General features: G+C 35.8%; 1 protein-coding gene across 4 annotated transcripts in view; it reads left to right on the plus strand.

Annotated features, from left to right (window-relative positions):
- Nav3 (neuron navigator 3) overlaps positions 1-16,327 on the plus strand; it is a 772,995-nt gene that overhangs the window by 681,268 nt on the left and 75,400 nt on the right. For all 4 annotated transcript variants that reach the window (XM_019209835.2, XM_033763794.1, XM_010639521.2 and 1 more), the window contains 4 exons: positions 8,349-8,481; positions 9,296-9,569; positions 10,403-11,111; positions 13,143-13,631. In XM_019209835.2, coding sequence (XP_019065380.1) covers positions 8,349-8,481; positions 9,296-9,569; positions 10,403-11,111; positions 13,143-13,631 — 1,605 coding nt within the window. The remainder of the gene's footprint in view (positions 1-8,348; positions 8,482-9,295; positions 9,570-10,402; positions 11,112-13,142; positions 13,632-16,327) is intronic.

Below are 16,327 nucleotides of genomic sequence, written 5' to 3' on the forward strand. Positions count from 1 at the left end.
ATAGGAAAAATTACATTGAGAATTATTTACAATTATTTCAATTTATGCAAATTATAACGTTCAATCATTAAAAAGAAGACAACATTAGAAAAATGATGTTCTATAGCCAGTCTATAGACAAATTGAGAGAAAATATCTTCAATGGAAATATCTGAATAGAACAACTCAAAAAGGAGACAACCAAATAAAACATGATAAAAAACTTGAGGGTAAATGTCACCAGAAAAATATTCAAATTGCTTGTAAACACATCTAACAAAGTTCAGTGTCATGAATCATCAGGAAATACAAATCTTAATGGGATACCAATCGATTGGCTGATGTTACATGGAGACTGACAATACCAAGCACAGACAAGTCTGTGGAGTGACTAGATCAGGCTGAACTCACTGTTTATCCCAGAATGACCTCAAACTCACACTGATCCTCCTACCTCAGTCTCCCCAGTGCTGGGATTATAGGAATGGGCCACCACACCCAGCTGAGAGTAAAATTGTCATTTGTATTAACAATGCAAAATTATGTAGCCACCTTGGAAAAGAATGAAGTTTCTTTCATTCTTCTACCACATGACCCACCAATTTTTCTTCTAGGTTTTTACCTAGGAAACCTGTTTATGCAAAGACTGGTATGTAAATATCCTTAATAGATTTACTCCTTGTGTTTCAAAACAGGAAATAACCCAATATGGAAATGCAAAGATATACGCACTTCATAGAGCTGTGATAGATTGTCAAGGAAACATTTAGCAGTGACAGATGTGTAACTTGGCAGACATAAAGAGTTGCCCTTTTATAAAGAATATAGTCAAGGTACCTTAGCATATTTTAATGCAATTAAAAGAGGATGAATATATTTTGATGAGATTTGAGACCTACTAACTCAGAGCTAATTATACTAATAATTTTTTCATTAAAAACTATTTTCTATGAAGTTTTTTTCAACTTAATTAAACTTCCATAATAAATAGGATTGATTGCATCTTAGTTATGGCTAATTCTGAGATCTACAACATCAGAGATGAAAGCCAAAGCCACAGAACGTTAAGATGAGGAATATAATGCTGGCATCAATCAAGACTGTTCCTTCAAGTCTTCTTAGTAAAAAATATGTTGAGCATTTTTTTTTCTCAAAGCTTGCACTTATCATTGCATTTAATCTATTTTAAAATTACAGAATAGGAGCAGTATTTTCAAAATAAAAGTGATTCATTTATTTAAGGCATATTCTGTTCATCTATTTGACAACAGATACCATGTTATGTGCTACAGCTATAATGGTAAATAAGACACAGTGCCTTGTTTCCTGTAATTCACACTATGACAAAGATAGAAAAGCTCCCCAAAATTGCTGAGTATAATGGAGTAAAATGCTACTGACTGATTAACACAATACTTTTTGATGACGCCTGTAATCTTCCTGCCATGCAGAAATTTGTTAACTCTTAAAATACTGGCTCTGTAGTGCCATACATTTTACACTCATCTCTTCTTTAATATTTACCATTTTGTTTTATTTATTTTTATTTATTTATTATTATTATTATTTTTGGTACCAGGGATTGAACTTGGGACCTTGTGCTTGTGCGGCAGGCGGCAGAACCACTGAGCCAAATCCCCAGCCCTGCCATTTTAAATTATAATAATTTATCAAAGTTGTGTTCTCTCCCAAAACACTGAGTTTCTCAAGGAGGGAAGCTATATTTTATTCCTCATACTGAGTGTGAATACATAAATATGAATAAATTTTATGAAATGAGGGTCAAGTGTAAAAAGTGGCAACGTGGGGCTAAAGGGTGACCATGTTACCTTACTAAACCTATGAAGAATTTCAAAAGTTTTTTTTAAGACAAATGATGTAGACTCAGTGAAGTGAATCTGAGATGCTGACAGGACATCCTTGAAAACTGTGCAAATAAAACAGAAAATGCTGATCTTGTCATCAGGAGAGAGCTCTAGATTAAAAATGTCATTTGGGTGTCATAATTATAAAGGTGATTTTGAAGTTATTGAAAGCTTGCCAATTTCCAAGCCAAAATTTCTAGAATGAGTTAAGAAGCTTAAGTACAAAATATTGAGAAACTCAAAGTAATCCTAAAAAAAAGAAGAAAAAAGCACAGGATTTCAAAGACTCTGGGAAGCCTACAAAGAGCCTATGAATATTAGTCATTGGTGTATTTCAAGAAAGAAATGCAGAGAAAACAGAGAGAAGACTGGCTCCGAACACAGTATTCTTGGGAACAGATCCCAGCTCCATCATCACAGTATGGTGGGGGTGTGAGTTCCTCTGCCAGCATTTTATCCTGAGCTGCAAAATGAAACTAGTAATACTACCTGCCTTACAGATTTGTTGTTTGAGTATTAGATAATGCTCACCATGAACTTAGAGGAGTAGAACAAGTATTTAAGCAGTTTATGGGGGGTCACTGACCTTTTTAAAAGTAATTTCAATACAATTTGCAGAGAAGATTTTAGAATTAAGAGGAAGAAAAGATAAAATTTGGAGAGAATTATTTTGTTGTTGTTGTTTTGTTTTGTTTTGTTTTGTTGAGACAGGCTCTCACTAAGTAGTTCAGACTGACCTGAAACTCACTATGTAGGCCAGGCTGGTCTTGAATTCACAGCAATCCTCCTGCCTCAGCCTCCCGAGTGCTGGGATTACAGGCAAGCGCCACCACACCTGGCTGGAGAGAATTATTATTTTTTTTCCTTGTTGAGTTTATTGGTACATTTTAGATATACAGCACAGTTACATTCATTATTGGGTTCGTGTACTTTTACATGAAAGGTCTTGGTTGTCATTGTCCCTGCTCTCCCTTCACCCCGGGCCCCGAGAAATTACCTGAAGTTAGATAACTTCAATCCATAAGCATTTAGTCATTATAGTTAAATTTTCTTGTCATTTTGTGTGTTGTGCTTTGGTTATGGCTTGATTGTGCCACCTATGGGTTTATGTACTGGAAGTTTAGTCCACAGTATAGTGGTGTGGAGATGGGAAAACCCTTAAGAAATGGGGCCTCCTGGAGGTGATTAGGTCACCCAGACATGCTGCCCTGGAACAGATTGTCGCTTTCATGGAATCTCAGGCAGGATCCATGATAGCAAGTTTCTATAAAGAAGAAACCTGGCCCCTCACTCTCTTGGCTTCCTGTCTCATTGTGGGACTTCCTGTGGAACTCACTCCCACTCAAATGCCACCTGTCATGTTTCAGTGTAACTGGAAACCCACGTCAGAGCCAAAGGTATTGTTGTTATGCTCTTTAATCTCCAGAATTATGAACTAAACCTTTTTCATTATAAAGTACTTGGTATCAGATATTTTGTTATAGAAACAGAAAATGACTAAGACAGTATGAATAGAAAAAAAATGCATTCTAATTGATAGGGACAAGACAGATAGGGAAGACTATTAAGGAGGAAAAGGAAACTGGGAATAGAGTTGTGGTTAAACCATCACTGATGCCACACTGTGGCTCTAGCATCTTGTGATTGTGTACCATTTAGCAAATGATCAGTTGAATCAGAAAAATAAGAAAGGGAAGAAAAGAAAAACAAGAAGGCTTTTGAACATGGTGATAGAAATAGATTATGGAAGTGTACATAAAAATGTAGGTATCAGTAGATTTTAAAGTGCTAAAAATGTGGAAATTTTTTACAAAATAAAGTGAGATTTCAGAGTTTGAGATCTTAGGGGTTAAAAAATACTGAGAAAATGAGAAAATGTAAGACAATGAAAAATAGTTCATGTAAATGATTCATTTGCATTCTCCACCACACTATGAGATAGAAAGGTCAGAAGTGCACACGTTAGTAACCACACTAGCTATACCCTTCTTAAAAGATTGCATCTAAGACACTAATCCTATGAATACATTGTTTTTTTTTTTTTTCCAGGAAGCTAAATTTGAAATTTGTTCCTTTGTGTCTCAATTTGTAAGAAAAGTAGCTTTTTAGTCTTTATTGAGAGATTGAAATTTTATGACTTATTTTGGAGTCTTTATCTCACATAGTTTTTTCCAATTTTTTAATGAGAACATGATTGCAGTACATAATGATCGTAGTTTTAAGCACAGACATTGTATTCATTTGAGACTAAACTGTTGTAAAACTTCATTTTTTATGATTACAGTACTAGTTGTGTGATGCACTTCATTTTCTATTTAATTGATGTGAACATTTATATTGGGAAAAAGTAACTTTCAGAGGTATCAGTGTGTATCTTCTCTACCAGATAATCACTTTTAAAATACTCAATTAGAAATTTTACCATTCTGTTTAATTTCATTTTTTAAAATACATAGCATATTATGGTAAGTATTCCTCAAAACCCCATGTAAATACAATAGCTTATTTTGGTAACTGCTTTTCTTTTAATATCAATAAATTTGAGAGTTTTGTTCAACATTTAAATATTATGTGTTTTCCTAACCAGTAATGATTGAAAGAAGATAATTCTGAGAACAGGAAACTCACATACTAATGATCTACTTAACCCACTTTTAGAGATTCGTAAGACATGCTAAATCTAGGCCTAGAGGTATGTACAGGGTGTAATGAGAGGCCAGAGGAGAGCTACCGGGTCTCTCCTGAGAGCAAACAGAGAGTCTTTCTAGTGTAGTGGGCTTCTGGGACTGAGTAACTGTGGGTTAGTCGCATAGGCAGAGGGGAGAGCTCCGTTGCAGACAGATTGGAAACATCACGTCGGTGGTGGGAAATGCAGACAGTTCAAAATCCAAGTAAATGTAGCGTTGAGGCTAACAAAGCAGGCTAGGGCCACAAAGGAAAGCCCACCATTTTTGATTAGACTTTATTTTGGAGAGGAGATTTGGGTTCACGGTAAAATGAAGAAACAAACAAAGAGATTTCCCATATACCACTTAGCCGACACATTCCAAGCCTGTCCCAGTAACAGTATTCTCCCTTGGAAAAGTGCATTTGTTATAATGGATCAAGTGTCACAGACACATCCTTATTACCCCAAAGTTCATAGCTTTCATTAGTGTTTACTCTTGATGTTGTACATTCTGTTTCTGGACAAATGTATGAGTATATAGCCACAATTGGGGTATTATAAAGACGATTTTCACTAGCTTAAAAATGCTCTGTGTTTCATTTATCTACCCTCCCTCCATCAAGCACTGTCACGCATTGACTGTTTTAGTGTCTCCCTACTCTGTCTTTTCTAGAATATTATGTAGTTGAAATCATTCAGTGTGTAACCTTTTCAAATTGGCTTCTTTTACTAAGTAACACGCATTTGTGTCTCTCCCATGTCTTCTCATGACTTGACATCTCATTTTTAGTGCCGAATACTATTCCATCATCTGCATAATCACAGATTATCCTTTTCCCTAATAAAAGCCATCCTAATATCTTCCAAATTTGGGGAAATATGAATGAAGCTACTATAAATACCTGTGTTCGAACTTTTGTGTGGACATATATTTTTTACCTTATTTGGAATGTCAGAGTACATTGGTTGGGTCATAAGGTAAGAATATCTTTAGTTTTGTAAGAAGCCACCATTGAGCTTTCTTTTCTGTTCCCGCCTGCCATGAACACAGACAATGGTTCTTCACATCCTCACCAGCCTATGGTGCTGTTAATGTTTGAGTTTGGGCTGTTCTAATAGACATATAGGGTCTCAGTGTCTTGATCTGAAACTCCCTAAGGACATGTGGTGCTGGCTGGCTTCATATGCTTATTTGTCTCATGTATATCTCCTTTACTGAGCTATCTGTTGTTATTGGTCCATTTTAGTCAACTTATTTATTTTATTACTATTGAGTTTTTAAGATTCCTTTTGTTTTGTTGTTGTTGTTGTTATTTTTGTTTTTGGTACCAGGGATCGAACTCAGGTCCTTGCACTTGTGAGGTAGGCACCAGAACCACTGAGCCAAATCCCTGGTCATTTGGGTTTTTTTTAATATTAGTCTTTTATCAAATATATCTTTTGTAAGTGTTTTCTTCTAGTCTGTGGCTTATCTTCTAATGTGCCTGATAGATGTCTTTACTGAGGAACTTAAGCTTTATACTACATTAGTAGTCATTAGAGTGTATATTTATATTTCCATAATTTACATACAAATATTCCTCTGATAAAATATTATATTGACTATTTAACATTTATGAAAAACTGAAGATTATAATAATGAAGAAATAAATAATATTTTTAAAATTATGACTACATTATTTGGGATTCTTGATTACAAACTACAGAATATACTTGTGGTGTATTTAAGGAAATAATATTAGAAAGCTCTTTTATTATTTTTTAAAATTTTTTATTATTTTTTATTTTTTCCTCATTGAGTTTATTGGTACATTTTAGGTATACAGTACAGTTACATTCATTATTGGGATCTTGTACCTTTACATGACAGGTCTTGGTTTTCATTTTTTCACCTTATCCCTGCCCTCCCTTCACCCCCTCCTCCCCTCCCCATTTACAAACACTTTATTTCCATTTTTTCACTTTCTCCTATTTGTTTTTCTTTCCCTTATTACCTTTCCCCTACCCTTCCCATTTTCCCTACATAGAAAGCTCTTTTAATTTATGGTATAATTGGGGAATCAAAGTCCTTGCAGGCTGTTCTAAAACCATGTCCTTGGATTATGCAGCCTTCAGTGAGTGCCTGTGGCACTCAGAACTGGAGACCAATATCTGCCAGTGCTGATAGGAGAGAATTGAATGACTCTGCTCGCTAATAGATAAAACTCAAACAATTCTGCCACTTTACTTGCTAGACGTTGTTTCGCTACTCCATGACTCTATGCACAGAATTGATAGACAGGTGCTATGTTGTATGCCATACCTGTGTGTGAGAAAGGATGGGAATGGGAGTTTTTTATATTTTACTTTGGGATCATATGGCTCACCATGTGGGAAATTATCAAAACAAGATTTATGGAGGTATTCAATAGATTTAAGCAGCCACAAGTAACAGTTATTTGCTATTGTGGCATAAAATACCCTTTCGCTCACATTCAAAATATAGCTATTATTGATAATAATCTGATTTATAAATGTCTTTGCTAATTATGACATGTTATGCCCTCAGTAGATAAAATCTCCAGCAAAATACACACCTAAGAAGGAATCTTCACTAATGGCATTGCTATAAATTCAGATTTTATTACTTTTTAATTTAATTTGTATGTGATAACATTGCTATTCTGCATGTACTTTATGTTATAGCCAATATGATACATTGAGCTTACCATTCTTTGTGGTTTGCTTATGCTTTCATTATGAATTCTTTCTTCTCTCTGGGGGATTTTTAGAGACGTGTCCTTATACCACATGACCATTGCATTAGATTTAGCTGTGTCCATATAAAATCTGTATATTTCGTGCTGCAAGGATTCATTCAAAAGAACACAGATAAGTGATGATACATCATAGTAGCCTGACAACCAGTCAGTAAATGGGAAGACTGTGACCCACCTCTTTGCATAGTGGAATTCCATTTCTCCTTCAGGTTACCTTGTTCATCCTGCGTTGTTGCTACATCATTTAACATGTTGCCTAAGTAGAGCTGTCCATGTTAGCCTGCACATGAATATTAATGTAGTCCATTTGACTTTTCTTGTTTAGATCAAAACCAAAGATGTCTAACTTCCATACATCATCAAATAGATCTCCTTGAGGACAGGGAGGACAAATAATTTTATTTTAGAACATGGTTGCTGGGAAAGGAGAAGTGTTTGAAGAGTATAGGAAGGCCCTGTCATGGCCAGATGTGAATTTTTAATCACGGGCCCAGACTGAGCAGGTGAAGCTGTACTAGGAGAGACTACGAGGCACAGACAGGGGATATTATACATTATTCAGAATTGCGAGGATGGCAGGAAAGATAATATGATTGAGTGAATCTTGACATTTAAGATTCAGTGAGTGAATGGAAGTAGTGGCAAAGGTAAGAAAAAAATGAAGAATGACTTTCTTCTTCCTGACTACAGCATAGGTATTTGATTTCTAGAAAAAGAATGAATCCTTATCTTCTTTATGACTGATGGTTACTTTTCCCGGAAAACCAAACTATTCCATGTGTTATTCTTTCCTGATATTATGCAATATTTGTCTCATTGTTTTCATTCATGCCACAAATATTCCCCTAGATGTGAGATCTGCTGTAGGCAGAGGTTCTTTGTCAATATTACATAATGTTATTTGCAGATATGATTTGGAAATGCAAAGTGAAAATGGAAATGGAAAGTGAATAGTTTTTATCATGAGAGTTTTGAAAGGTTTGTCTCTCTAGTCGACGATAAGCGCTGAGTGGCAATGGCGGGGACTTGTGCTGACAGCCTGTGCCTGGCTCATCGCTCTTCATGTCTTGCCTTTAGCTGGGATGACAGCAGCTCTGTGAGCAGTGGTCTCAGTGACACCCTTGATAACATCAGCACTGATGACCTGAACACCACGTCCTCCATCAGCTCTTATTCCAACATCACTGTACCTTCCAGGAAGACTACTCAGGTGAGGATGGCCCTGTTCTGTTTCTGCTGCTTTTGCTAATTTCTTCACCCAAATTACTTAGTATTGGATGAAGTTGTAGCATAACTCCTTAATCTGAAATAATTCCATAAAGTGTATAAGGCTGTCTTTACAAGGTCTGAGTTTGTCACCCTGGGCCTAGAAGAGTTTTTTTATTTTAGGCCTTCCTCGTGTTGCTAACCTCAGGAGCTGTAACTACACACATCAGCCTGTTTTAATTATTGAAAGCTACATATATACGTATTTCCAGCTCTTTGCAATCTAACTCACAGAGACCTGTATTATTCCATATCTCCTAATATTGATATGTTTCGTATATCTCTCCTTCTAATATTGATATATTTGTTGAAAAATCTAACAATTATTTTGATAACCTAATTTTGTTTCATTCTTAATCGATTTTGGGTTGATTTTTGAAATAAATTACCAGCTCACATGTGAATGGTTAGTCAGGAATGTGCATTAAATAATTGAGTTTTACCTTGTCACAGTTTTCCTCATTACATTTGACATAGAAAATCTTTTCCTTTCTAGAGTGTTTAATTAAGGAGTTCTGCATATATTTTTCCTGACATTCTTTAACAAGCACAAGTGAGAATTATGTGACTGAAATTAATGTAACTTAGATATAAAGACAGAGATAAAAATACAATTGTCTCAGGAATTCTTTTGGAGCATGAACCAGAGCACCTTTTATTTTCTTGAATCAGTTGTCTGAAAGTACATTCTAGTGTGTGATTTACACATCACAATTTTTCTGTATAAAGATTTTTTTCTGAACTATTTTTCTTTACAGCTGAAGACTGATTCAGAGAAACGTTCTACAGCAGATGAGACCTGGGATAGTCCCGAGGAGCTGAAAAAAACAGAAGAGGATTTTGACAGCCATGGTGATGGCACCAGCAAGTGGAAGAGTAGTTCCTCTTCTGGTCTTCCTGAGGATGCTGAGAAGGCGGGACAGAAAGCTTCCCTGGCTGTTTCACAGACGGGGTCCTGGAGGAGAGGCGTGTCTGCCCAAGGCGGGGCACCAGCTAGACAGAAAGCCGGAACAAGTGCACTCAAGACTCCTGGTAGGCCTGTCACTTGACACCTGTCTTACCAAGTCCTTTTAATCTGGCATTTCCATGCAGTATTTGTTTTCACTAATCATAGTTCTCTTAAAAAATAAACAAACAACCAAAAAACAGGTTCTTCTCCACATAGTTAAAAGTTCCTTTAATCTAAATTTCACATACTTTATCATATAATCTCAAATAAGTACAACAGTGTAGGCATTCTTTAGAGAGCACTCTGAAAATTGGAGGTTCCTGCACGTCCTATGTTGTGGTCATTGCTGGTCTTGTAAAAATAAAATAAAGCTGCTAAATCAGCAATGCAAGCCCTCATTTGTTCTGACTTTTTATGAAAGTTTGCAGTCCTCATGTTACTTATGCCACTGAGTTTCACCATAAACTCTGGGGTTAAAAAGCAGTCACACTGATAATGGGTGAGAATGCTGGATATTTGATGTTATTTATGAATTAGGATTTAAGAAAGAATTGTGAAAAAATCACACCATCATTTTTTTGAGGATTGCCCTAAATGTATTATAAACAGTGCTGTCCAAAGAACAGATGTTACAATGTATTACAAATATAATTATCCCACAGATGTTCAAGTAGTAAAATTATGTGTTTTATCTCCTCGCTCTCTTATCATATTTCCTCTGACGGCCAAATTTTTGTAATTGCCCACTCAATCCACTTAATACTCTGGAGTGTATGCCTAGATAGATTTAAAACAAATGATTTTGAAACTTAAAGTTAGGTAAAGGTGTATTCACATTTTACACTTTGTTTTAGGAAGTGATATTATGATATCAAAATATGCAGGCATAAATGATAGTGTATTTATCATTAACTAGGAAAAACAGATGATGTCAAAGCTTCTGAGAAAGGGAAAACTCCACTGAAAGGATCATCCCTACAAAGGTCTCCTTCTGATGCAGGAAAAAGCAGTGGGGATGAGGGGAAAAAGCCCCCATCAGGTATTGGAAGATCAACTGCCACCAGCTCTTTTGGATTTAAGAAGCCAAGTGCAGTAGGATCATCCACGATGATCACTAGCAGTGGAGCAACCATAACAAGTGGCTCAGCAACTCTGGGTAAAATCCCCAAATCTGCTGCCATTGGTGGGAAGTCCAGTGCAGGGAGAAAAACCAGCCTGGATGGTTCACAGAACCAGGATGATGTTGTATTGCACGTAAGCTCAAAGACTACCTTACAGTACCGCAGCTTGCCCCGCCCTTCGAAGTCCAGCACGAGTGGCATTCCCGGGAGAGGCGGCCACAGATCCAGCACCAGCAGCATTGACTCCAATGTTAGCAGCAAATCAGCTGGGGCCACCACCTCCAAACTGAGAGAACCAACAAAGATTGGTTCGGGGCGCTCAAGTCCTGTCTCTGTCAACCAAACAGACAAAGAGAAGGAGAAAGTAGCAGTGTCTGATTCAGAGAGTGTTTCTTTGTCAGTTTCCCCAAAGTCCAGCCCCACCTCTGCCAGTGCCTGTGGTACCCAAGGACTCAGACAGCCGGGTTCCAAGTATCCAGATATTGCCTCACCTACCTTCCGAAGGTAAGGGTACATAAAATGATACTGGGAAACTATAAAAAGATGTAGATCTTATATAAAAGTGCTATATGCAAATGTATATATCACCCTAAATATGCATAAACTAAGACACGTGTATTGTAAAATGTTTTAAAATGAGTGTTCTAAGGAGCTGATTAGATAAATGTCTAGCTCAAACAGTGGTGTTCATTTTCAGAAATGGTAAAACTTTGTTGATGTTTCACTGTCATTGTAATATTAGCAGTAAAAAGGGCATATGCAAGAGACAACTTCAGAGAATTTAGCCTAGTGCTACCATGCCTGCCTCATAAGTGCAAGGTCTTGAGTTTGATCACTGGTACCAGAAAAAAGAAAGAAAAATTACGTGGCAATGCCCACAGAGAGTGATAGAACAAAGTGGTGGCTTATAAAATTTCAATAGACTTTCATTCTTCCTTTCCATAATTAAGAAAGCAAAATGTAACGTAGGTCTTTACAACTGTTGGCATTCATTTCTATTTCTTATCTTTCTGGCTCTTAACACATTGATCATCATGAATGTAGTTGATGCTGTGCTCTGTTAGTAGATTATACTGGCCAGACTTATATTGTACCATAACATTTTAAAAAAGCAAAGCAATCTATGATATGATTGACGGAATTTGAATACACCTGGATGGTTAATGCATGATAAGAACTAAAGAACGGGCTAAGTTTTGTAAGTCTCCACCAGCTTTCTTTGATAGGATTTTGGTCTGGTAAGCCACATTATTAGTTTCTCTACTAGGTTTACCTTTGGTATTAAAGCATGAGGTTATAGGTTTTGACCAAATAGCTAAGCATTTCTGAGTCTATTTTCTCATTTTTGAAATAATAGAGCATGATTTGTAGTTCATCACCTGTTAAATATTTGAATATATATTTTTATTCTGCTGACTAGAGCAAGAACTATAATAATAGAAATACTATAATAATAATAGCTTGGAAACAAAGTGTCTTGAAATATTTACTGTTATAGTCAAATAATCTTATATATTATTATTTGAAAATATAAAGATTTTATGCCTCAGTAGAAATATTAATCCTGAAAATGTGGCTGAAGCATTGATTCTCATTGTTAAATAATAAATTAGGTCTTTTAGTGAGAGTGAATTTTTCTGTTGCTTAAGTAAAAGACAATAGTGCCCTCCTGTGGCCCATTACCTATGAAACAATTTCTCATATTCGTCATAAAATATTTCACTACAGGAAATATGGATTTCATTGCAATTTAATTAGTAATCATGCCATTACTTCATATCACTATTTCCATATTTACATGAATTTGATTGTATCATCTACTTCATTTACAAAACTAAAATGTTTTCTGAACTAAACTCCTCCAATACCTTACTTAGCACCCATTCTATTTCAAATCACTATTGCAAATATACATGAGAACTGGCAACTAACATAAAATCCTTTGTCCTTTCCAAGGAAAATATGGACAAACTCACATGTTGCCAGTGTTGTTTCCAAGCAAATACTCCCCAGCAGTCACACAGGCCACCAGATATTCAACATGACCTCCTAAACCTTTCCTAAACCTTGCCTTAAGCACTCTATTTTTTTGAGATTTTGAATCAACTATTGAAAAGAAAGAAAAAAAAGGCAAAAAGAAAATTGCACTTCAGTGTTCTATATCGAATGCGTAGAAGTTGTTTCATTATAATGGTTTTAGAAATAGGTAACCATGAGAATGGTCGATATATGAGGAAAGATTCTTAAACTGAGCACTTAAATTGTGAAAGTTAAGGACTTCGTGTTTGTGCTTGCCTTCTTCTCCCCACTCCTGGGTAGCAACCCATTACTGACTTACCCTGATGATGCTATGAGAGACTTTCCGCACTTGAATACTGGAAAGTCCAAGCTTATGGAGTGCATTAACAGAGATAGGAAGTGCTTGTTAGCTCAGGACGCCAACGCATACTTGGCTCTGTCTACTGTTACCCTTAATATTACATGTGGATATTAGTTTCTTGGAACAACTGAAGTTGTTATTTGTTTTTCTTTTAGGTTGTTTGGTGCCAAGGCAGGTGGCAAATCTGCCTCTGCACCTAGTACTGAGGGTGTGAAATCCTCCTCAGTAGTGCCCAGTCCTAGTACCACATTAGCGCGGCAAGGCAGTCTGGAATCTCCATCGTCTGGTACGGGCAGCATGGGCAGTGCTGGTGGGCTGAGTGGCGGCAGCAGCCCTCTCTTCAATAAACCCTCAGACTTAACGACAGATGTTATAAGCTTAAGTCACTCTTTGGCTTCCAGCCCAGCATCGGTTCACTCTTTCACATCAGGTGGTCTTGTATGGGCTGCCAATCTGAGCAGTTCTTCTGCTGGCAGCAAGGACACTCCAAGTTACCAGTCCATGACTAGCCTCCATACGAGCTCTGAGTCCATTGATCTGCCCCTCAGCCATCACGGCTCCCTGTCTGGACTGACCACAGGCACTCACGAGGTTCAGAGCCTGCTCATGAGAACGGGTAGTGTGAGATCTACTCTCTCAGAAAGGTGAGCTTCCAGGAGGCATTGATGAAGTCCTCACCCCTCCCTCCCTGTACTGCGCTTAGCCCCTCCCCCATTAGAGTCCCTCGATTTAAGTGTGAGAGCCAATGTGCCAAGCAACAAAAGATGGAAAGGAAATAAGATCGATGAAACTGGGCTTTTTATTTACTCTTATTAAGAGTAAACTTATATCAAATTTTCAGAGAACTAAAACCATTAAGGATAGGATGAACAGATATTAAGTATATTAATATGAATGCTCATATGCGCAGCCATTATGCAATATGAATAATACTTGAGCTGTGTATTTCTATGTCAAATGATGTATTCTCAAGACATCTTAATGATTTGGCTTCACTGCCAGGACAACACAAGCTCCTTACGATAATTTAAACTTTTAGAAAACCGTATTTAAATGCATTCTACAATTGTGCTTTGACCAGTATGTTACATTTGTTTTATTTGCACTTCTATGAAAAAATAGCAAATGGATCACTGGGGAATCTTTATTGAAGTGGGGAAAAATCAATTTTCAGCCACGCATTATTAGAGAAAATTATATACCAGTGCTATTTTAATAGGCTTCTTGAAAATTGATCTTATAATAAGATGTATCCATTGTTTTTATAATATTTTAACTTAAAAGAGAGAATGTAATGTACATTTCATACCTGTTATCTGTACTAATGGGAAAACATCACTGTTGTACAAAATGTCTCTAGACTCCTGTCCCCATTTAAAAAAAAAAAACTTTCTAAGACATTTGATACAGAAACTAATTCCAGGAAAATGTCTTAAAACTGCCGCCGTTTTTGCTAAAAAACTTCATGATATTTGTTTCTTGGCGCACACAAAGTTTTCACAAGTGATCTTGGCCGCATATCTTAATTGTGTTGAGAAAAGCATAGCTGGTTCCTGGAAATGCTGATAATGTTCTCTAAACTTTTCTCATTCTGATGTTGATGCTGCCATAGCTTCTCTTTTGTAGCGCTCCAGTCTTCCTCCACAAATATTTTCTTAAAACATCATTACCTAGATACTGTTTACAGTACGCCTGTAGTCCCTTAATCTAAGATTTCCCATTCAGGATTCCTCATGTTCTGCTAATTACAGCCGGGCGAAGACAAATACGACAAATAACTGGGCCAGGAAAGTGAAATATATCTGTCTTCTTTTTAATTTTGCTGTTATAGATGGTGTGTTTAAAACCAGTACTTCATTTTGTTTTAAATCAAAGAAGTTAGACATCTTAGAACATCTTAGATTCTAGTTTCAGCCCTTTTAAGGTGCATGGGTGCCCTCATCTGTCTTTTATAAATTAGAGTGGGAATATATTAATAATTTTAATGAATGTTTCCTTCATTATATGCTCAGATGTGCAGAATCTAACAAGTTGAAAACCAAATCAGGCATGCTGAAAACAGTATCATTCACTTGCCAGAATTAACCTCCAAAGTGCAGATTTTTTCAAATTGTACAGATACAGATGCAAGATGACCATATAGTCATGAGTTTATTTCTTCAGTCTTCAGATATTAAAGGCTCCAAAATAAAGTGTACAATTATAATTAAGTAACCTTCAAATCAAAAGCATTTGCTAAAGTTGATAAGTTTTATATCTATGATTGAAATGCAGTTTCAATATTTTAGTCTGATCTATATTTTAGCTGGCATTAGTAAAAATTTTCATTATGCAAATACACGAACAAATATGCACTTACTCTTTCTAAGAAAAATCTATTTTTTTAAACAGTTGTTCAATCTTGGAAATAGCCCAATTTCACAGTGGGGAGACCTTAACCAAATAGGAATAACATAACCAGATGAAGACTTTTTCTAAAATATAGTTTAAATTTTTCTTGAATAAATATGTTTTCATTTTGATTCTTAATAAGTAGATTTTTTAATATTAAACCATATAAAATAAATATTAATATGTTCATAGGTAAAGTGTTTAACAAAATTAGTTCCTTGCAGCAATTTACTGGTTTGAAATAATTTTTGATTAAGAAATTATGCACTTTCTATTTCTTTAGAAACAAAACTTTAAGTAATAACAGTTTATTCTAAATCTTTAAAATAGATTAAGGAAATTTTTGATGCCTTAAAAGAGAAATTTAGATGTATGGTAACTGGTGATCCTGTCTTAAAGATAGTCAGCAGGCTACTGGGAATCCTAAGGAAATCAAGAATCCATATGTGAAAAAGAGGGTTAAAGTGTGAATATTTAAAACAAATTAATTAGAGATCATAATAGAAATAAAGATATATGTAAGTTCATGACTTATATTAGAATACTCTAATATTTACATCCCAGTACTATAAAATTTAGTGGTTTTTATACAGATTTTAATTTTTAAGTTCTTTGTCTTATTAAAATTGAATGAACAAATAATAAAGTGCTTTTAAAGTTTTCCCTCTATTGCTGTACTACTGGTCCTTGATCCATAACTAGTCCACATTTAGTTTGGTTTGTTCTAGTTTTAATGATGGAACCAAAGTTTAAAATAATTAAAAACTAATGACCACCTGTGCTTATTTCTGGTTTGTCATTAAATATCAAGTCTGACAAACTTGCTTTTATCTATATGGGCAACAGTGCCTTGATTGAATCACTCATTGACAGCACCCCCAGCCCTTGCTGGCATATGAATTGGCAAGTTTTCAGAAAGTTTTATGTAATAAAATTATTAATATCCAGA

This window comes from Fukomys damarensis, unplaced genomic scaffold (assembly GCF_012274545.1).
Source record: "Fukomys damarensis isolate Sample0158 unplaced genomic scaffold, DMR_v1.0_HiC HiC_scaffold_15, whole genome shotgun sequence".
In the NCBI taxonomy this organism is placed as follows: domain Eukaryota; kingdom Metazoa; phylum Chordata; class Mammalia; order Rodentia; family Bathyergidae; genus Fukomys; species Fukomys damarensis.